The sequence below is a fragment of the Lacerta agilis genome, chromosome 14 (assembly GCF_009819535.1).
Source record: "Lacerta agilis isolate rLacAgi1 chromosome 14, rLacAgi1.pri, whole genome shotgun sequence".
Lineage (NCBI taxonomy): Eukaryota > Metazoa > Chordata > Lepidosauria > Squamata > Lacertidae > Lacerta > Lacerta agilis.
The window spans coordinates 10,290,729-10,313,401 of NC_046325.1; the positions used below are offsets into that span (position 1 = coordinate 10,290,729).

Consider the following 22,673-nt stretch of genomic DNA (forward strand, 5'->3'; position numbering starts at 1 on the left):
TGCTACTGCTTGACTTTACTTTGTCACTAGGTGGCTGCAGTAGCTTCGAGTACCAATTTCCAGGAATTGGAAACATTGGCAAGTCCCCATTTGGCTGCATGGTTTAAGAACATATGGAATTTTGCTATTGCTGAAAAAAAATACATATAAATTGTATTTGTCCAGGGGAATGGAGGACCAAAATCATTTCTGATGTGATTTTATTTCCTTTGCTTTGGACTTTGCTCAATATTCACCATCCATGCCAGGTTCAGTGATATGGATGCATTGATTTATATTGGTGTGTTACCATTTCTTTTTCTTATCATTTATTTTTTGTTTCCTGTCTATATGGTATGATGCAATGCTCTCAGCAGAAAAAAACATTAAAAAGTAAATGTTCCACAGTGCCAAAGTATAACAACAACAACAACAACAACAACAAAAATCTGAAATACATTACAGGATTCCCACGTCATTTATACCTTTTCCCATAGAGCTATGTAGAATAACAACACAATGAGTGTTCCCCCATATCAAACGGGGTGCGCATGTTGCGAGGTTGCGAGGAGACACCTTTGGATCACGGTGGCAGCTCTTGGCAGTTGGTCTGGCTTCACCTTCCCAGGTTGGGATACCTGTGGACTCCACCCACACTAGCAGCCGCCCAATCCTGGCTGGGAAGGTGGTGCCGGGGGGGATTGGCCAGGTAGAGGGAGGGATTAGGCAGTACACAATAGAACTCGAGTCATACCTGGGAAGCGGCCGTTGGATTCAGAGCTTCCCCACCCTCCACTCCCTCAATTGATGCTTACTTTGCAGGTTTAACCACCCCTTTTTTCCACAGCCACGCAGGCGCTGCTATGACAAGGTCGCTGTTGAAGGGCCGGAAAGGACTTTCCCTGCATTGGCAGGTTTCGCCTTTCCCATAGCAATTCGTCACAACTTTGGCGGTTGCAGGCCTTGGGCGGAATCCTTTAGTCATTTACAGGACTGGGGGGTGTGGGGCGGTGACCCCCGCCCCCATTGTGGTGGCGATAACAGGGTTCCCGTTAAAGGGGTCTCAAGGGGAGGCATTGACCAAACGCCCAGCGTCGTCATTGCCCTACCCTTCCAGTGGCGGCGAACATAGGGGGGTGGGATATCTGCTTGAACATATGTTCTCCAGACTAGCCCACTTCCCAATCATGCTGGATAACCCTGAAGGTACCCAGAACCCCGGCTGGGGGGCTGGGAAGGATAAACGTCCAATGCCTGAGCCAAGGTCTTCCTACATCTGAAATATTAATAAAGTTGTGGCCAATTTAATCCCATAGAACGTTGTCATGAGTCTTATTTCCCTCAGGGGCTGCCCCGGGGTACGGGGGGACTTCGCCTGGCTGCGCAATAAATGAAGCCACAGATATTGATTTTATTAGGTGTTTTTGTTGTTCAACTCAGACTTTGCAACTGTCATGTTGGATTTAGGAGGAAAGAGACATTTCTGTCCTAAAGTAATTAGAAACTTAGCATTAGTCTCTACTATAATTTAATTAATTCATCTTTCATAAATGGAAACAAAATCTCTTCTGCTGTTTATATATTTTTTCATTTTACCTGTTCTCTGTTATTTAACTCAGGTCTCACCAGAATGATGCCCTCAGAAGAAAATAACCCTAAGCAAAATGTTTCACAATGCGAAAGCATTACAAAAAACAAACACACACCCAACAACCCTCAAATAGTTTCATTCCTTGAAATAGTCCCACCTCATTGATACCTCTTTCAAAATGCTATGTAGAATAACAATAACATAAATGTAGCCACATATATTGGTTTCATTAAATACATTTTGCTGTTCAGCTCTAGCTTTGCAACAATCATGTTGCATTCAGGGGGGAAGAATATTTCTGTATTTTCATAAAAGAAAATAGAGTTTCTTCTGCTGTTTATAATCTTCTTTGTATTAGCTGCTCTCTGTTGTTCAGTTCAGGTCTCACCAGAATGATGTAGCATTTTGGGGGAAAGATGCAGCCCAGTAATCCAGCACTGGAAGCCAAGATGGAGAAGATCTCCACAGCTACCATGTACTTTCCTTGTGTGCTCAGGTAAGTAGGAACAAAGGAGATCCAAACACTGCAAAAGACCAGCATGCTAAATGTGATGAACTTGGCTTCGTTAAATGTGTCAGGTAATTTCCGGGCTAGGAAGGCCACAATGAAGCTGACAATAGCCAGGAAGCCCATGTAGCCCAAAACACAAGAAAACATGAGGACGGACCCTTCATTACATAACAATATGATTTCTTCAGCTGATGAGTGAATATCCAAATCTGGGAATGGGGGAGAGGTTGCCAGCCACAGGGCACAGATCGCTACTTGAACAACAGAGCAAGAGAGGACAGTGGAATAAGCCAGTTTTTTACCCACCCAGTTCCTCATCCTGGATCCTGGTTTGGTAGCCATGAATGCCAAAACTACAGAGATGGTTTTGGCCAAGATGCTGGACAGGGACACAGAGAAGATGATACCAAAAGCAGTTTGTCGGAGAAGGCAGGTTGCCTCAATAGGCTTTCCAAGGAAAAGCAAGGAGCAGAAGAAGCACAGGAGGAGGGAAGTGAGGAGAATATAGGTGAGGCTTCTATTGTTGGCTTTGACTATGGCAGTATCCCGGTGCTTAATGAAGATGACCAGCACCAGAACTGTGACCAGAGACAACAAAAGTGCAGAGACAGTTGAAATGATGGCCAAAGTTTCATGAAAAGCAAGGAAGTTTGGAATCTTAGGGATGCATTGATTCTGCCCTCTGTTTGGGTAATGATCCTCTTGGCAACTGACACAAGTTTCTTGATCTGAAAATGTTAATTAAATATGACAAGCTAAGAACAACCAAGAACAAACTTAGTTGGTCTCTAAGGTGCTACTGGAAAGAATTTTTTATTTTGTTTTGACTATGGCAGACTAACGCGGCTACCCACCTGTAATAAGAGCAACCAAGACAGTTTTCAGGATTCAGAACTGTCTTATCAGGAAATGATCTAACCTCACTTTTTTAAGGAAGGAAAGCTTTAAAATATTTTTTTGGCCAAGAGCTTTAAAATAACTGCCAAGCATTATATCTGGATATCTCTGTATTAATTTTCATTTGGTGTGCTTTTTGGACCCCTTCCGCCTCTCTTGCAATTAATTAATTAATTAATTTTATACCAACCTTCAGCCAAAGATCACAAGGTAGGAAAAACACTCATTAATTTGTTGACATTCTTCTCTATTTCCCCAAACAACATTCTTCTTAAAGATGATGCCTCTACTTCTATTGCCTCCCAATCTAGAACTTCTCTTGTGTTCCAGACCCTTTCATTCCATGTTAGCTTTTCCCTGTGGTATCTAATGGTTTCTGGACATCCTGCTCAACATTTATTTATTTAATTTAAATTAGGCTTTAGGTAGCACACAGAGTTTTCCTCTTTGAAGGAAAACACTGTGTGCGACCTAAAGCCTATTTTACTTTAAACACCTTTGAAGGCTATAACTCTGTATGTGACCAAAATACATGCTTTATACAAAAAATTAAAGTACTGGTACTGCTGTACCCTAACATAACTACAAGTGCATGTGTTTTGTTCAGTTTTTTGGAGGGACTGAGAGTAATAGCCAGCCAAGAGACACATGAGCAATATTTGTTGTTGTTGTTGTTTAGCCGTTTAGTCGTGGCCCATGGCCCAGAGCATGCCATGAGCAATATTACCCTCTCTCTCTCTCTCTCTCTCTCTCTCTCTCTGTGTGTGTGTGTGTGTGTATATATATATATATATATATATATATATATATATATATATATATATATGTATATATATATATATGCGAGGGTGCTTAAGTAAATCTTTTAAATAACTGGTATATGTGCTATACACATATCCTACCCGCCTCAGTTGAGGTCATTCCTTCTGGACATCGAACACAATCATAGCAGCAAAATTTCTTTCCCTCTTTCTTTTTCTTCCCGGAACCAGGATGGCAGATGTCATTACATATTGAATGGGGTGGCAGCTATCCAAAGAAGAAGGAATAGTTTACTATTTCAAAGATTCCTGCAAAATCTGTCTACTAATACATGATACTAGGAGGCCAGTGAAATGGAATGTAAGATCCTTGCATTCACAGGTGGCACACACAGTAGAAGGAAGAGCTTGGTTTGGTAGCCATGAATACCAAGCCATGGATATAGTTTTGGCCAAGATGCTAGACAACATATTGAGGTGAGATAAGGTTTCTGTTGTTGGCTTTGGCTATGGCAGTGTCCTGGTGCTTAATGAAGATGCTCAGGACCCAATCTGTGGTCAGAGAAAATAAAAGTGCAGAGAAACGTATTTGGCCTCCATTTCTTTCTCTTTGTACGACAGTGTAGTTATTTCTAACCCCCCACCTGAGTCAGCCCTCTGTGCCACTTGCTTCCTTCTTCATAAATTGTCATCCGTGTGTTAGGTTCCAGCTTCCCTGTGTTGATTCTGATGTATTTGCCGTTCCCTACCTGAGTCAATCCACTGTGCCATTTGATTCTCTCTTCAATAAAGATGAACTTTTTGCTAGGAGGAGCCCGAGGTTCCAGTCTTCCCACGTTGATTCTGACATAGGAGTTATTTGGGAAAGTGACCAGGTTTGTAATATCAAATCCAGCTACTAATTCTCCATGTTCATTAAATGTAATTTCATCTCCCGCACTGTTGTTGAATGAGATCCTCTGAAGAACTGAGTGCAGCTATGTGGAGAGATAGACAGAACCAAAGTGTTCAGGTGATACTATATAATCACTATTAGTTTTCTTTCACAAATTTAGATTATTTTTGTTTAGAAAACAAAGTATTTAAGACTTTTACCATTACTAATAGAAAACATGCCATTTTAGTTACTCGTTATGGAGAAAGCATAGCAAATCATTAAGAAAAGTGTACCATGAATGGAGACATTATTGTTTTGTTTTCTATGGAAAGCTTGAATAAATATTAGCCGGACTTAAAACAACAACATTCATCCTTGGTATCAATGCAAAGAGAACATTAAATGAGAATTCATGGATGAGAAATAGGTACTTGGCATTTGGCTACTGCATGACACACCACTGTCTTATAGTCAGGTATTGAAAAGGCCTCTCCTCTTCCGCGAGGGTAGGGGTTGTGAGCGGGACTCGCTTGCTGCACTTCACAGGGGGGCGTAGTTGGGCCCCCTGGATCACAGGGAGTCCCAGGCCCGCCTCACGCCCTCAGCCAGCCAACCCGGCTAGCTGGGGGGCATGGTTTTGCCGCATTTAAGTGGCCACAGGCTCTAGGCTCTGCCTGCTTGGTTCTTGCACACATGGATCTCCCTCCCTCCCTCCCTTTAATGTCAGGCATTCAACACCTGACCTTTCTATGGACCTCAGTTGGTTGCCTGTTGAAGGGGCCTGGTAGGAATTTTTTTTCCACTTGGCAAATTGGCACCAGCCACTTGTAGCAAATCGTCACAACTTTGTAAGGTTTTGTGGTTAAGCATTGGAAAATGTGTTGTGTGTTGGAGGGGAGGTTGTGGCCATCACCTACCCCTCCCCTTGAAGGGTATTCCGTTAAAGGAATCCAGTGTTTGTGGTTCCTGTCCGATGCCCAGGTGGTGGCTACGGGCATGGCACGGCCCTCTGGTGACTCTAGGAGAGAGCTTCCAGTTAATTTGCATCAACAAGTTCTCCCTACAGGTTGTTAACCCTTATGTGACTTCCTGCAGGGCGGGCAGGAGTCAAGAAGAAGAAGAAGAAGAAGAGTTTGGATTTGATATCCCGCTTTTCACTACCCGAAGGAGTCTCAAAGCGGCTAACATTCTCCTTTCCCTTCCTCCCCCACAACAAACACTCTGTGAGGTGAGTGGGGCTGAGAGACTTCAGAGAAGTGTGACTAGCCCAAGGTCACCCAGCAGCTGCATGTGGAGGAGTGGAGACGCGAACCCGGTTCCCCAGATAACGAGTCTACCGCTCTTAACCACTACACCACACTGGCTCAAGCATAGTCAAGCATAGTCGGTTCGGATCCATTGCCTAAGCCAATACCACTCACATGCTGTAACCAATAAAGTTGTGGCCTTTTTTTAGCCCATTAACCTAAAATACGGTACTTGTGTCCATGTGTCTTATTTCATCATAAAGCAGGGAGTGGGGCCTTGACTCGCAATTGGGTTTGGCCAGTGAGGAAACGTTACCTGCCAGGGCTCTGCATTCAAAGGAGACCATGGGCCCCTGCCCTCCACTGTTCTGTATTTGGATCTAACTGACATCAAGATATGGAAGGCATGTGCCACAGCATACACAGCATTATGGACATTGTAGCTGTGGCCGGTCATGCTCATTTCAAACAGAGACGTAGGGAGGCTCTCCAGCATCTCATCTCCAGTACAGGTATTATAGGTGAATGCAGAGTTTGAAAATGAACAACCAAATGCTTGTGTCCAAAAATTGTTCATAAAGCCATCTCCCTCTGACCAAGAAGGGTAGATTTTCTTTACAAATTCTTGGAACGCTTGCAGTTCCCTGGAATGAATTGAGAAGGAGATAGCACCTTCAAAAATTTGAATATCATTTTCAATTAACTTTTGAAAGTTATGTAATGTGAAGTCAATTTGTGCTGTGGTAATCCACACTCTGGTTGCAGAGAACTCATTTTTATTTTGAAGAAATAGTCCTTTCATTACTTTGGTTATTCCTATAATGTTAGCCAACGCTATAATTGATGTGGTTTCTCCATAGATAACAACAGTGTTGATATTGTTTGCACTGATAATTGGCAAAACCTTCTTTGTGACCTTGATAACTACATCTGTATTCATGATATGCATATGTTCTGGAAATATTTCTGTGAATGCTGAACAGATTCCATTTCTGGAGAGTATTGGATCCATCATCTGCAAAAATTGTTCTCCACCTTCATCATTTTTGGCAATGAGCCCAACCCATTTCCAGTTGAAATGGAGGAGTAACTGCACAATTCCCTGGTACTGAAGGCCTTCATTGGGAACCATGCGATAAAAGGAGGGAACATTGATTGGATCATTCATTGGTAGTGGAAATGAGCCGTATGAAAACTGCAAGAAGAGGGGAATGTCCAGACAGTTGAAATTGGAAACAGGGGAAACATATTGCCTCTTTGCTCATTCTAGTCTCATTTATTTAATTATTTTGATTTCTTGCTTTAAACCTTGTTTTTTCATTTAATCTCCAAGTGATTTGTGATCAAAGACCACAATATATAATATGCGAAAACATTTTAAAAAGAAATAAAACTCAAGTTATTGACAAACAGATAGGTGTAAGCAAAATCAGAAATACAACCTAAAACTAATAAACAGATATAAAAATATGAAAGTATATAGATTCAGGTGATTCATACACATAAAACAGTTTCCAATCCTATGTGCTTCTTATTTTTCCTCGCTTTAACTGCAGTGGGGAAAACCAAACACACTTTGTATCTTTTCAGTAACAGTAATATACTGTTTCCCCTACTTGGAAAGCCAGAAAGAAGAAAATTAATGTTTCTTGTTTTGTCTTTTTTTAAAAAAGCCACAATAAAATAAAGCAAAGTATCCAAATTGGATAGTTAATTGCATCTCCTCTCTAACATGGCAGCATGAATTAAATATAGAACTTCTTAGTGTCTAGGACTCTCTGGCTCTGAGTCGAGAGCAATATATCGACACTAATGTCATTAGACATTGACAATCTATGGCAGGGCTCGCTATGGTCAGTAAACAGGACTGGAAACAGGAAACAACACACTGATAACCAGCACTCAGGTGTTTAAAAATAGTTTGTTGATCCAGATCCAGCAGATTCACCACCCTTCATGTTTGTCATATATTCTTTGAAATCTTGGCACCAAAATATAGCAAGTACAGTGAAGAAATGCTGAAGTGCTTCATTTTATATTGAACAGCCTTCAGCCTTGTATTTCTGCATGAATATTCACATTTCCTAATGTGGTAACTATAGTCCTGTGGTCAATGGAGAATATTTTATACATAGATAATATTTTATCTATTTAACCAAGCTAAAATTATATTATGGTGCTGGAGGAGACTCTTGAGAGTCCCATGGACTGCAAGAAGATCAAACCTATCCATTCTTAAGGAAATCAGACCTGAATGCTCACTGGAAAGACAGATCCTTAAACTGAGGCTCCAATACTTTGGCCACCTCATGAGAAGAGAAGACTCCCTGGAAAAGACCCTGATGTTAGGAAAGATTGAGGGCACAAGGAGAAGAGGACGACAGAGGACGAGATGGTTGGACAGTGTTCTCGAAGCTACCAACATGAGTCTAACTAAACTGCGGGAGGCAGTGGAGGACAGGAGTGCTTGGCATGCTCTGGTCCATGGGGTCACGAAGAGTCAGACACGACTAAACAACTAAACGACAACAAAAGTTATATGCTTCAGTCCAGTTACTGGGCATAATAACCCCTTAGCCACATACCTAGGGTTAACTAGCATTGCTCTAGAGAGACTGGATTATTTTAATGTCTATCTAATATTCTATATGTGTATGGCTACCCAGTAGAAAGGCTGAGTTATTTTTCTTAGGAAATAGGCACTGAATGAGCACTTTTTGTGCAACTGAAACTTCAGAGAGCTGCCAAAGTATTACTCACTAGGCATATACTAGGCATACAATAATAAATGGCATTTGCACAAAAGCTAGTTTGGGGCCTGGGAGTGAACCAATTCCACTGAATAAAGAAAGCAATTCCTCCCCACACATAATACATCTTCGTGGTTAACTTAAACTGTTTATCATCTTCTCTACAAATAGTAGTCTTGGAAAACAATTTATGTTGTTAGTTTGTATGTATTGATTAAAAATTGCTTCTGGATTATGGTGGACTATTTTAGGATGCATCTGTATAGTGTCATGTTGAAATGATTGATTTCCCCCCAGGAAAGAACATGAATAATTCACAAATAGATGGAATAGACTCAGAAGTCTTACACAGGCAAGACTGAATTGGTGAGTGCACTAGTTGGATCAAATTTACCACTCAAAGAGGTAGAAGGGTGTAATGTTGTGATCGAAAAAAAACATCTTATTTATTGTGATTTAAACAAACAAACCCTTCTCCCACATTAATTCTCAGGGAATGTGGGGTTGAAAGCATCTTTCAGATAAATAAATCCTGCAGCTAATTGCAGACTGTGTCCCTGTGAATATTTTTCAGCTTGGTGTGTTGAAATTATGCTGTATTGAGAAGAGACCAGCAAGATCTAAAACTTTCCCGTTAGTTTTGTAGCATATTAAATTGTGTTATTCCGGGCTCATACGACATACATTTTCCTGCCAAGTGATCATAAGATAATAAATTTATAATTAACTGGGATGGACCTTGCCTGCTTTTAAAATATGGAAATAATTACTGCCCTGTTGCATATATCTGTGATAATCTCTGGATGATTTGCAAATATAAAAAGCAAATTGCCAGTACATTAGATATAATCAACTTTTTTTTGGAGAGGGGTGTAATCTAGAACTAAATAAAATACATATACTAACATCAAACCACTGTCAACTTCAACCAAATGTAGCCAGTAATCTATATCAAACTGTAAATTAGTAGCCAGCAAAGACCTCAGTAAACATAGTTCTGATGCAGGTTGCTCATACTTTTTGGATATCCATATTATAACACAATGCAGTTCCACATATTTCAGCCCGTTCTATATTTCTCCATCAACTAGTACGCAAATCGCTACTGGAAAGAAAGGGGAGAATTATGTGGCAGGTTAAGGGAAGTCCCCATTGCCCTCACATTCAGATCCTACCTGTGGAATCTTGAAAAGACCTAAGATGTCTGCCATGCGTGAGGAGGTAACAGAGGCAAGGCCCCCAATGATTCCTATTACATTTTGATGGATGTCACATTTGTAATTGGGGACAAAGTGATGTGATTTGAAAAGTAGGTCCAGGGTGGTTCGGTAGGTCATTCTTGAGTTAGAGTAGCTGTCATAGATGTGGAACCCGAGGGTAACATTGGGCAAGATCTTGGGATTGTCGTTGATCTTGTCAACAGCAAAGACCAAGGCCAGGATGTGCTGGTAGAACTTTGTCAAAACACTGCAAAGAAAGTCACTTGCTATTTCATGCGAGTATTAAGCAGTGCACAACTTTTAACACATAATTTGTCCACTCTACATCTTGAAGGCTCAGCTTCCTGGCAATGAAGGGAAGACACAGCCAACGAAGCGAGTCATAATTGGAAAATAGCAAAATGTTTTGTGGCTACCTTTTCCTAGATTTTGCCTTTAGACTTGCACATCATAACTAAAGAAATGTTTCGATTAGTCCACAAATCAAACCATATTCTTCATTTCTCCAAACACATAGTTTCTGTAGACATCTCCATAGATTGGCAAAAGCATTTCCCTAAATTTCACTTTCTTGGTCTTCAGAATTTCTATTTATTGTGTTGTTTATCACTATAAAGTACCAAGTGCAAACATCCACTGAAGTTTGTAAAACCATTGCAACAAATTAGAAAGATAACAATTGTTTGTCTAATGGTTTGGCGCCGTAGTCCCTTAGCAGACTGTTTCATAACACAAATGGTCTAAAAGTCAAATGCCTGTTAGGGTGCTTTGATGAGTCTCTTTCTGTTATATAATGTATCCCTTTACCAGTTACCACATGCTGTTGGAGGTATCAGAGAAATATAGAATGCAATTCAGACAATGTGTTCATTTCTTCACAGTATTGTGTTTTTTTATTGTTGGAAATACATTTAAAACTGAAGTCCCGTAAAAGAAGACCAGTTTCTTTTTAATGACTTGCTGCTGTGGTTTCATTTTCAAATTTGATACCCACCCGTTGATTATAAATAACTCAAGATACATAAGACACCACCATTCCACTAACAGGGATAAGCAGACTAATGAAAATGCGCAATAGCTAAGTGAGGCAAGTATATTCATTCCCACAGCAATTCAAAACAAATGCTACAGAAAACCAGCAACAAAGAACCAGGCAGTCCTAAGCCCATTTCTAAAGAGGCGGTTTTGCCTGAGAGCTAAGCTCTCTGGTGTTAGGAGCTGGCAGGTCTCAACACAGCAGGCCGAGTTGGTGTCACTATTGCAAAGTTTCATCTACAAGGATTACACTGAAAATCTATGTGGAGCACAAAACACTAAGCCGCTCTGGAAGGGTCTGGGCAGTCAGGGGAAATAGAAAGGGGGGGGGAATAAGAGGGATGGAAGGATGTCTAAACAACAAGAAGATAACAAAACAAGGAATATAGTTATCATATGAAAAACACATTAAAATGATGCAGTCAAATATATATATATATATATATATATATATATATATATATATATATATATATATATATATATATATATATATATATAAACACAACTACATTAAATTAAAGGCCATTTCCTTACAATGGGATTTCAGTCAAGAACTGAGAAGGGTATTGTTTGAAGAGGACTGGTTGGGAAAAGTAATGGATATGAGACACCATCCCACCAATGAGGAGATCACCTGGCTCATACCACTCGTGTGGAATGTGTACAGGATCATTCCTGGTGCATTTCAGCTCATGCACTTGGAAAACCATGCTTGAAAGCAGCAGGAGATGCAGAGAAAGCATCCTGATGACAAATTTTCCTCCACAGATAAATTCTCCTATCTCCTTTCTACAACATCAATTGTAACATCAGTCACACTTGAATAAGATGACATAAGGTGGTAGCTGATTTTAACAAATCAGCTCTTTAAAGAATGCTCTGAATGCTAGAGAAGAAACACCAACTTGGTGCTTACTCAATACAGATAGAGAAGAGAAGCTGATCAAAATGACAGCACCTGCCTCTCTTTTAGTCGTAATATATGAAATACTGCAGAACTTTACCCACCAGCTACTACCTTCAGGACAGCCACTGTTGTTTTGATCAGGTTAATGGATTATAGTGATTTTGATAATTACAAGGAGGTAATTGCACTTCTGCTACGTCCATTTCCCTTGATTCAATCTGCTGATCCATAATGTCCGAGAAAGAATACTACTGAAATTCAGACTGACTCACAGGGATGAAATGAATGTGAAGGAAGAGTGTGTTTAGAATATTGCTATGTTACCCCAATCTCCATGAGCGGTGCAAGATTCCAGGAGCTTCAGTCACACTTTATCCAGGGCCTGTGTTTCTTTTTAGACAAGGCACAGCACAGACTGTGGTGTTTTTATTATACATGGTTTATTTGCACATATAAGCCAGTCTAGGTGGAGGGGAGTCCCAGCATTAAATGCCACAAACATAGGAACCAACTCCTAGGGACCATGGGGGCTTTGCCCCCCTATAAAATATTTGAGGGGGCTGGGCCCCCCAAAGTTGATGGACATTGCCATTCAAATGGTGTGCATGCACCACATTACAGTATGTGATAAATTATGTGGGTCGGGGCTTACCTGCCCACCCGCCAATATTTTTTTCAAGTTGGCACACCTGGCCACAAAGTTCCCTTGCTTTTCCCACAGGCACATCAAGCTTGAGTCTAACAACAGGAAAACCTGCCTTACTTACTGTTTCTTTGTTATAGCCTGCCACAGTCACCCCAGATGCTCCTTGCCCCACTTCTCCTTTATTCCCCCACCAACCAATTGAAAACTATAGCACCCCAGCCTAAATCATCCATGGTCCTTTGTTGTTCTGTCCCTTTCCTGCACTGTGGCAGGAGGGTTCTCAGACCCCCTCAGAACATTGCACCTCTCTCCCTAAGCTGGGCACAAGCTTACCAGGCTTTGGAAAGGAGGTTCTAAGGCTCTGACAAAATCCAGAAGCCCTCCTGCCTCCTTCTCAAAAGGGGGGGGGGGAAAGCAGAGGTATTGTGGGGTAGGACAAGAAGGAGAATCAGGCAGTTAGTCTCCTACATTCTCCTGGAAAGACACATGTAGACCTCAGTTTGGTCTACAGTAGATCATTTCACAGGTTTTCCAACCTGATGCCTGTGCTTGCTTCCTGACAGACAGACCCAGACATCTAACATGACCTGGAGAGATTCATAGCTGTTCCAATTCAACTCGACAGATGCGCAAATATTTCCAAAATGCCCCAACTTGTCTCTGGACTGTGGCAAATACAATGCATGGTCCTCCTAGATAGGCAACTGGTCTGAGAATTAGGTGGTATCCAAAATTCCTGTGTTTCTCTTCATCTCCTCTCTCTGAATCTTCATATGCTCACCACAAATTATTATTATTTTGCACAGGAATAGCACAGAGAAGGTGGGGAAGGGGAAATAAATTTCCTACTAATGTCTTTGAGAGATAACTACAGGGAAAGTGATACCCGACAGCAAGTGCATGTTGCCCAAGAACAAACAGAACCACAAATTCTTCTGTCATTTACTCCTTTCTTTGTGTCAGCTGCTCTCTGCTGTTCAGGTCAGGCCTCTCCACAATAATGTAGCATTTGGGGGGGTGTGGACAGAGGGGAATGCAACCCACTAATCCAGCATAGAAAGCAAAGATGGGGGGAAAATCTCCACAGCCACCACACTCTTCCACCTATGTAACATTGATCAGACATTGTTTCCCATCTCCCTAACTGGATCTTGAGAATAATTCTGGAGAGAGTCCTAACCTTATCAGGAGGCATGGACACAGGATAATAGTATATAGACACTTTAGAAAAAACACATCTGTATGATCCAAGGCCACCTGGCATGCTTGAGAAGTCTGACAATTACTGAAGGGTATGAGATTGGCCAACCCTGGAGTAAGGAAAATTGTGAGGTGCAGGAAAAGGTCTCATACTTGGCGTGATTATTATCTGTGTGTGTGCATAACACTTTTAATCGTTTCACTTCAGTTGGCTTATCCAAAGTGCAAAAGGTGTATGTGGCTGTTTAAATGTTTTGAATAAGCTTAACAAATAGATATTTTTGTGCATTTCAAAGTGGTTCAGAAATAACACAGTCCACATCGTAACAAAATTACTGTCCAATTGTCATTTTCAGTTAATTACTTGGAAGATAACTCTTCCTGACATGTCTCTATAAAAGACACATGTTGGAATTGGTAAATAAATAAACATTGTGTCAGTTCTTGACTTTCGTTTCAACTTCCGGACTGGCAAGTCCAACCTTATGCATTTGTTTGGGTGGTTGTACACTAAGGTATATGGTAAATAACAAGGCCTTAGACAAAGGTTAACTAAAACTCAGTTCTGTAATGTGGAAATAGAAAAAATTCATTTAAGAGAGGGGAAATCATATTTTAAAACAGATTGAAAAGCTACATCTTCTTCTGTTCCTGAGGTCTGGATCAACTCCATCCTTCTATTCTTGTTTCATTTTGTTCTGCATCAACTCTCTCACAATTGTGCCCACCAAGGAGGGTGAGTGGACTTCTCACATCCTGCCACAATTACAAACATTTCTTTCTTCAATTTGCAATGTGTTAGAATGTTGTACCATTGCCAGTGCTAAAATATAGTTCAGGTGTCAGTCCACTCAAATTCTGCATGATGGGCACCTTCCTGTTTGCAAAAAAATAAAATGGAAATGGAAAATGAAAGCAAATAAAAAATAGGCAGATTGTGTCAGATAAATAAATAATTTAAATAAATAAATTCAGATTTCACATATCTGTTTATGGGGTTTGAACCAGCAATGATGGACAAGGGATCAGACCTTGGGGTTCTTCTTCGTAGCTAAATGGATATGTCACCACAATGACTAGGAGCTGTTAAAATGCCAAATTCCATGTTAAGGAACATTAGGTAAGGAATTAAAAAGAGAATGCCATGTATATGTTAAACTGCTTTTGGAATATTCTGTGGAAAAGTTTCAAAAAAGAGTAACTAATAGACAAACTTCCCTACAACAATTGCAACCTGTTATTAAAAAATAAAAAGACATGAGGGAGGCATAGCAGAGGTTTATAAAATTGCATATTGTGGAGAAAACAGACAGGGGTAAGTTTCTTTCTCTGCCCCTCTCATAATACTAGAACGTAGGACTAGCCAATCAAGGTGAATATTAGATTTAGAAAGACAAAGGATAGTACCTAGCCACAAGGAAACCCTACCAAACCAAGGAATCGGCTGCCAGAAGATGTAGTCATGGCCACCAACTTGGCTTTAAAAGAGAATTAGACAAATGAATGGCATATAAAGCTACCAATGGTTACTACCTTTGAAGGTAATGTGCTTTTAATACCAGTTGCTGGGATTCAGAAGTGGGGAGAGTGCTGTCTCTTCTTGGGCTTCGCTTGAGCATTTAGTTGGCCATTGTGAGAGCAGAAAACTGAACTATACAGACATTCTTGGTCCGATCCAGCAGTAGTCTTCTTGTAGATTCATGTGCTAAACAATGACGCAGGAAAATGTGCTAAACAATGACGCAGGGAAAAAAATGTTGACTTCTTGAGCAGAAGTTCATGCCCTTCTCTTCTTTCTTTTATTCTCCATGCCAGAAAAGATTTGAAAGTGACTAAATAAATAAAACAATTTCATTGCATCAAAACAAAAATCAAATTTCTGAAATATTTTATTTCCTTCAAAATGTCCAATACACTTTATGTCTCTCTTTTTTATTTCCATGAAGGTGATCTAGCACATAATTAGGAAGACAAAGACTTGTAATTTATCTCTTCTTTCGTACAAGTTGTTCTCTGTTGTTCAACTCAGGTCTCACCAGAATAATATAGCATTTTGGAAAAAAGATACAACCCAACAACCCAGCACTGGAAGCCAAGATGGAAAAGATCTCCACAGCCACCATGTATTTCCCACTTGTGCTCAGGTAGGTTGGGACAAATGATTGCCAAACACTGCAGAAGACCAGCATGCTGAAGGTGATGAACTTGGCTTCATTAAAGCTGTCAGGCAACTTCCTGGCTAGGAAAGCTACAGTGAAGCTGATAATGGCCAGGAAGCCCATAAAGCCCAAGACACAGTAGAACATTAGGACTGACCCTTCATTACATAAGAATACAATTTGATGAGTAATTGTCTGTGTATCCAAATCTGGGAATGGTGGAGATGTTGCCAACCAGAGAGCACAGATTCCCCCTTGAATATGGGAGCAAGATAGAATAATAGAATAAGCTAGTCGTTTCCCCACCCATTTCCTCATCCTTGATCCTGGCTTGGTAGCCATGAATGCCAAAACCACAGATATGGTTTTGGCCAAGATACTAGAGAGGGCCACAGAGAAGATGATGCCAAAAGAAGTTTGTCGCAGAAGGCAGGTTGCTTCATTAGGCCTTCCGAGGAACAGCAAAGAGCAGAGGAAACACAAGAGAAGGGAGATGAGGAGAATGTAGGTGAGGCTTCTGTTGTTCGCTTTGACTATGGCAGTGTCTCGATATTTAATGAAAATGACAAGCACCAGAAATGTGATCAGGGACAAGAAAACCGCAGAGGAGGTTAGAGCAATAGCCAGAGTGTCATCAAATGCTAGAAAGTTTGGAATCTTAGGAATGCATTGATCCTGACCTTTGTTTGGATATTGATCATCTGGACACGTAACACAAGTTTCCACGTCTGGGGAAAACAGAATATTTGAAGTTTAATTCAAAGAGCATTGCCCTCAAGAACATCTAGATATGTCTGCCTAGCCTACAATCACCATGGAAGGTTGAAAAAACATCTGAACATTTCTTGCTTCAAAAAAGACATGCCCGAGATCAAACCCAGAATTTTCCACAGGAATTTGTGGGCTTATGTACTGGTTTTTGACCACCTTCCAGCCACCTTTGGGAATAACAACCACTATACAGTGAAAAGAGAGAATCACTGCAGCAATCAGGCATTCTGATGAGCAGAAGAAGCAGAGGAGATGTGGAGAATTCCACTCCTTCCCCCCATATGGGGTTGGTGGACACGTTTGCCATGCCCTCTTCCCCTGCAAGAAGAGAAGACCTACTTGCATGGGTAATGGGACAATTTGCCCTATAGGAGAGGAGATCAGAATATTTAAGCCCTTTCCACACCACACTATCCTCTTTTCACTGAGACACCTGATTTGGGGGATGACACTAATTGGTCTGTGTCAAGGTGGTTTTTGTTTGTTTGTTTTGCCTACTTCACACTACAAAGTGTTGTCTGCATGACTGGAGTGGTGCTTTGATTCTGGCAAACTGGCATTTGGTCTGGGTGGGTGAGTAGATTTTGGAAATTATCAGAGCCAGAATAGAGTTTGGGCCTGTCAGGTGCATTAGGGTGAGTGCTGGCCAATGGTGCCACAGTGTGCATGTCAGGTTCATATATCCAAGGAACGCACAAGGTGGAGTTTCCTTGAGCCTTGCTGCATGATCACAGTGTGTGAATGGCACCTGGCTCAGGAGATGGGAGGGTTGAAATCCTTCCAACAATCCACCTCACCTTGCAGACTTCATTGGTTTGGGTTAGTTTGTTTGATTTATTCTGATAGCAGAATCCATAGCTGGTTTATTTTAATAAATATAACCTGTTAACCCATATTTCTTGTTTCAAGTCTTGTTGGGTATGTTGGCAATGTAGGTTAGGCTTCTATTGTTGGCTTTGTCTACGACCTTGTCATGGTGTTTTATGAAGATGCCAAGCATCAGGACTGTTACCAAAGAGAAGTATTGCAGAGAAATTTCCAACCATTACCAAAGTTTAATTAAAGACTGGGAAATTTGGTATGTTTGGAATGAGCTGAACTTTCCCTTTGTTTGGATATTGATCTTCTGGGCAACAATTTTCTGGCTATGGCAGTTTAAAATCTGTTTTACCAGGAACCCACCTAATGTACACTTGACCAAGTCACCTCAAAAAGAAATAAGTGTGTTTCCTATTCTTCCATTTCAATTTAAACTGATGAATTTATCTCTTAACATAACATCACATGACAAGTTTCAGTCCTCCCTCCCTCCCTCCCTCTTTTCTTCTTCTTCTTCTTCTATTTTCTTTTTTACAAAAAAGGGAAATAATTTCCTCTAGATGATTAACATAAAATACCCGTAAAACATATCTATGTAAACAATGAGAAAAACACATAGTACCACAATTTGAAAAAAACTGCAATGTTAACAACAGCAAACTTGCAAAAGAGGAAATGTTTCTTTTTGTATATCTTAATACAATATTTCGTACCCTCTGCATTTGAGAACATCCCATCTGGACATGCAGCACAATCATAGCAGCAAAACTTCTGCCCCTCCTTCTTTTTCTTCCTGTAACCAGGAGGGCAATAGTCATTGCATACTGAAAGGGGTGGCACCTATCCAACGAGGAAGCATTTATCATTAATTAATTGTTTTGAGCAATTCATCTTAAGTCATAAGGTCTACCACTAAGCAGGAATCGTAGCCACACTATAAAATTAAGCTACATTCATTGCACTATAACCACCCTAGTTTCTTGCTTTAGGAATGTATACAGTTCATTATGTAACAAATCCAATAACAAACTAACTAAAAAATATAAGTGTAAAGGCAGAAGCTAATGCAATAGAATCATTTTAACTGAAAATTGGCTGGAGAAATGTATTGTCAAATCATTTCTGATGGATGAAACTATAGGCTAATGCATGCCGTCTTCTAGGGACTACCACAAGGTAGGGTCGCCATATATAATGGATGTTAATCTAATTGGGTTTAATGGCAGGCCAGAGAAGTAGAGTCAGGTTTCAGAGTCCAGTCTTTAAGTATGGGCAGATTAAAATACTGGATTAGCTCCACTGAAATACCCTGTATTGTCTGGAACAGATTAATCCATTTTGCATTACTTTCAATGGGAAAGTGCACCTTGGTTTTGGAATGCTTTGGCTTTGGAACAGACTTCCAGAAAGGATTAAGTTTGAGAACCAAGGTGTACTGGATTAGCTCCTCTGAAATGTCTTGCACATGTTATTTTCCTGTTCTAGAATTAAAATGTACTACAATAAATTTAAAGCTGTATTATGTTGAAGTGTCCTGCCTTAGCTAACTTTGCATCTCTGGCCATCCAGTTTAATGTATGGCTATGAATGTTGATATTTGGAAGGCAGTGCGGGTATTTCCTCACCTGAGTCAAGCCTCTTTGCCATTTGATTCTGCCTTCATCAATGGTGAGTTTTTCCCCAGGAGGTGCCTGAGGATCCAGCCTTCCCACTTTGACCCTGATGAAGGACTGATTTGGGAAAGTGACCAAGTTTGTAATATCAAATCCAGCTACTAATTCTCCATGTTCATTAAACGTAATATCATCTCCAGCACTGTTGTTGAATGAGATCCTCTGAAGAAATGAATGGAGCTAGGAAAGAAAAGAGAAAGCACTAAAAAGTGTTGTTATGGTCTCATTCTGGGTTGCACTACTCCAAAAACTCCGCTCACATTTTCAGGTGAGAGGCGTTGCAGCCAGGCATCAGGGCCCCTGCAGTGATCGGGAGATGGGCAGAGATTGATGCCCCCCCCGTCACTGTCCAGGTTGTGTTGCCGGCGCTGGGTGGGGCCCTGCCTAGGGGTGGCCTCACTGTCCAATCAGCACTGGTGGGAGGCAGGGCTGTAGGAATCTTAAACTGTGACACCCTTCACTAGATCTCCCACTTTTTATGCTTTGCTATGACACAGCCTTGCTATAGACAAATGTCGGCCGCCATATTGTTGGGGCTGGGTAGGAATTTTTTCCACTTGGCAAATTGGCAGCAGCCATTTGGTTTTCACCTACCTTGTAGCAATCATCACAACTTTGTGAAGTTAGGCATTGGGTAAGCCTTTGTTTGGTTGGAGGGGGAGGCTGTAGCCTTCACCTGCCCCTTCTCATTAAGGGTATCCTTCTAAAGTGATCTGGGTGTGTGGATTCCGTCTGATGCCTGGACATAGGCTAGGGCCATGCCACCCCAATGGGGACCCCTCAGGGTGCCCCTATTTGATGTAAGTCATAGGGCTCCCCCTATTGGTGGTTTGCCCTTAGATGGATTTCCTGCAGAGGGGCGGGAGTTGTTGCCAGTTGTTGATGTGTTGCATATGGAAGCCTACAACAATTAATAGCTCTTTAATATATATTTTAGAAATGCCACAATTCCCATACAATAGGATTATATTTGTTATCATTGACTACATTAATCCTGGAAAATTTCTGGAGGTCAGTGATGAAAAGTCCTTAAAGCAAATGTGTGAGAGTTACATGTAAGGATTCAGAATTGTATGCAAGCTGGACGTATGCCTTAGAAGAAATCAATACCTGCCAGGCTTCCGTATTTTGTGGAGAGAAGCTGCCTCCTACTTCCTTGTGGCTGGCTTTAGCTGAGTTTGTGATATGTAAGGCATGTGCAAGAGCATACACAGCATTATAGATGCTGTAGCTGTGGCCAGTCATGCTCATTTCAAAATAAGGTGTAGGAAGGCTTTCCAGCATTTCCTCTTCTGTACATATTTCTCCAGTGTTTGTTGACACATTGGAGAATGAACAACTGAATGCTTGTTGCCAGAAATCTTTTATAAAACCATCTTCCTTTGCCCAATTAGGATATACACCCCGAAGAAAGTATTTGAAGTCTTGAATCTCTTCTGTGTGAATTGCAAACGAGATAGCACCATGAAATGTTTGTATATCTGTGGTAATTAAGCTTTGCCATCTATATAATGGAAAATCTATTTGGGCTGTGGTAATCCAAACTTTAGCTCTAGATCTGTGTTGAGAAAATATTACTTGCATTATTCTGGATGCTGCTATAGTATTTCCTGTAAATGTTATAGCTGCACTTTCTCCATATATCAGAACTGCATTGGCTTTGCTTGATATGAAAGCTGGCATTTTAAGGCGTATATTGTCAATCAATTCATGTGCATCGCTGGACAAATGCATAGTTTTTTTGCTTCTGTCTGTGAATGCTGAACAGATTCCATTCTTGTAAAGCATGGGCTCTATGGTTTGCAAGAAACGTTCTCCACCTTCATCATCCTGAGCAATGAGCCCTATCCATTTCCATTTGAAGTGTTGAAATAACTCAATGATTCCTTGGTACTGAAGGTCTTCATTAGGAACCATACGGTAAAATGAAATGAAATGAGCTGGATAATTCAGTGTTGGTTGAAATGAGCCAAATGAAATCTAAAGGGAAAGAAAAAGACAGACATTTTGGAATGGTAACAAAGGTCATTATATTCTCATTTACATAATTATTTTCATAAAGTTACAGTCCCATATATCCCCAATGTTCTTCTTTTTAGGACGATGTCCCCCACTTTTTACGTCCACACATTAGTTTTCTATTCAATATTCACCCCTGCAACATTTGGAGCAACCTTTGGTGAAATTCTGATTACTCCAATACTCAGATCCTACCTGTGGAATCTTGTAAAGACCCAGGATATCTGCCATGCAGGAAGAGATGTCAGAACTCAGCCCCCCAATGACTCCTATTACATTTTCTTTGATGTCACATCTGTAGTTGGGGACAAACTGATGTGATTTAAAGAGCAGGTCCAGAGTGGCACGGTAGGTCATCCTTGATTTGGCATAGCTGTCATAGATGTGGAACCCGAGAGTGATGTTGGGCAAGATCTTGGAATTCTCGTTGATCTTGTCAACAGCAAATGCCAGGGACAGGACATGCTGATAGAACTTGGTCACCATGCTGCAAATAAAGTAACTTGCTATTTCAGTGTACTCTGAATCAATTTAACACAGTGTTTGACAAGTCAGCTGCCTAAGTATAGAGACAGGGCAGAATCTTCTAAATTAGTCAAAGTTAGACTGCATTTTTTAAAGCACTTGTGTGGTCAAGAGATTGGTGATATTACAAGCTGTCCATATGTTTTTGACATCTCATCTGGAAACAATTCCCCCACAAAGCTGCTTTTAGGGTAGGACCAGAGCCTAAAGTAGCCAGAGCCTTCCATTCTCATTTCAGATCTTTCTGCCACTCAGTTTTCTCTCCCTCTTTGCGTGGGCAGGCGGAGTCCCCCCCAACCCCAGGCGACCCCTGAGCGGAATAATGACTCAAGACAACGTGGTATGGGATTAACATTGGCCACAACTTTATTAAATTTCAGGTGTAGGGAGACCTTGGCTCAGGCATTGGGTGTTTATCCTTCCCAGTCCCCCGCCGGGGATCTGGGAGACTTCAGGGTTATACAGAATGTGTGGGGATTGGGTTGGCTCCGGAGAACATATGTTCAAGCAGAGAGCCTCCACCCCCGTTTCATCCTGCCATCTCTCTTTTCCCTCTCTGAAAATGCCACCTCTCTGAAAACCTGGAGGCAATGCACTTAGTTTTCAGCATTTCATTTTCTGGTCAGAAACAGGGTCTTCTTTTCCTGTTTTTCAAAGCAATCAAAGTACATTACAGTAATCCTTAGAATTACAAATATCAGTACAATGAAAAAGCCTATTTACTTACAATGGGACATCAACCCAGAACTGAGGAGGGTGTTTGTTGAAAAGAAGTTTGGGGAAAATGTAATTGATATGAGTTGCTACCCCACCAATGAGGAGATCTCCAGACTCGTACCACTCATGCGGAATATACACAGCACTGCTTCTCACACACTTAATAGTATTCACTTTGCATACCATATGTGAAAGAAGAAGCAGGCAAAACAGCATCATGACAGCAAACCTCCCCCTGAACATGGACTGTCCTGTTTCAGGCTACGGCTTCATTCTGCTCTCATCTGCCTGAACTAAACATGACACTTTGGGTGGTAGCTGAACTCTTCTAATGCACTACTCAGAGAGACATTAATGCACCCTATC

The 22,673-nt window shown here is 41.0% G+C and overlaps 2 protein-coding genes across 2 annotated transcripts; both read right to left on the minus strand.

The window, feature by feature from the left end:
- Window positions 1-1,907: 1,907 nt before the first annotated feature.
- LOC117057375 (vomeronasal type-2 receptor 26-like) lies at window positions 1,908-11,581 on the minus strand. The gene is made up of 5 exons (XM_033168216.1): window positions 11,406-11,581; window positions 9,789-10,080; window positions 6,180-7,058; window positions 4,377-4,716; window positions 1,908-2,809 (listed from the first exon to the last, which is right to left on the minus strand). Exons 1-5 carry the CDS (start codon window positions 11,579-11,581, stop codon window positions 1,908-1,910), a joined length of 2,589 nt encoding a protein of 862 aa, XP_033024107.1.
- Window positions 11,582-15,609: 4,028 nt separating this feature from the next.
- Window positions 15,610-21,551, minus strand: LOC117057376 (vomeronasal type-2 receptor 26-like). The gene is made up of 5 exons (XM_033168218.1): window positions 21,261-21,551; window positions 20,157-21,026; window positions 18,999-19,226; window positions 18,087-18,213; window positions 15,610-16,511 (listed from the first exon to the last, which is right to left on the minus strand). Exons 1-5 carry the CDS (start codon window positions 21,549-21,551, stop codon window positions 15,610-15,612), a joined length of 2,418 nt encoding a protein of 805 aa, XP_033024109.1.
- Window positions 21,552-22,673: the final 1,122 nt, after the last annotated feature.

Bases quoted from the DNA above. Each gene is read 5' to 3' on its own strand.
- LOC117057375 (XM_033168216.1), bottom strand. From the start codon at position 11,581: ATGGTTTTCCAAGTGCATGAGCTGAAATGCACCAGGAATGATCCTGTA. The intron at 10,081-11,405 runs GTAAGGAAATGG...CTTTCTTTGCAG, and splicing joins TTCTTGACTGAAATCCCATT to TGTTTTGACAAAGTTCTACC. The intron at 2,810-4,376 runs GTTAGAAATAAC...TAACATTTTCAG, and splicing joins AGGGCTGACTCAGGTGGGGG to ATCAAGAAACTTGTGTCAGT.
- LOC117057376 (XM_033168218.1), bottom strand. From the start codon at position 21,551: ATGGTGACCAAGTTCTATCAGCATGTCCTGTCCCTGGCATTTGCTGTT. The intron at 18,214-18,998 runs GTGAGGAAATAC...CTCGTTGGATAG, and splicing joins GGCAAAGAGGCTTGACTCAG to GTGCCACCCCTTTCAGTATG. The intron at 16,512-18,086 runs GTACGAAATATT...TGTTTTCCCCAG, and splicing joins GATGTTCTCAAATGCAGAGG to ACGTGGAAACTTGTGTTACG.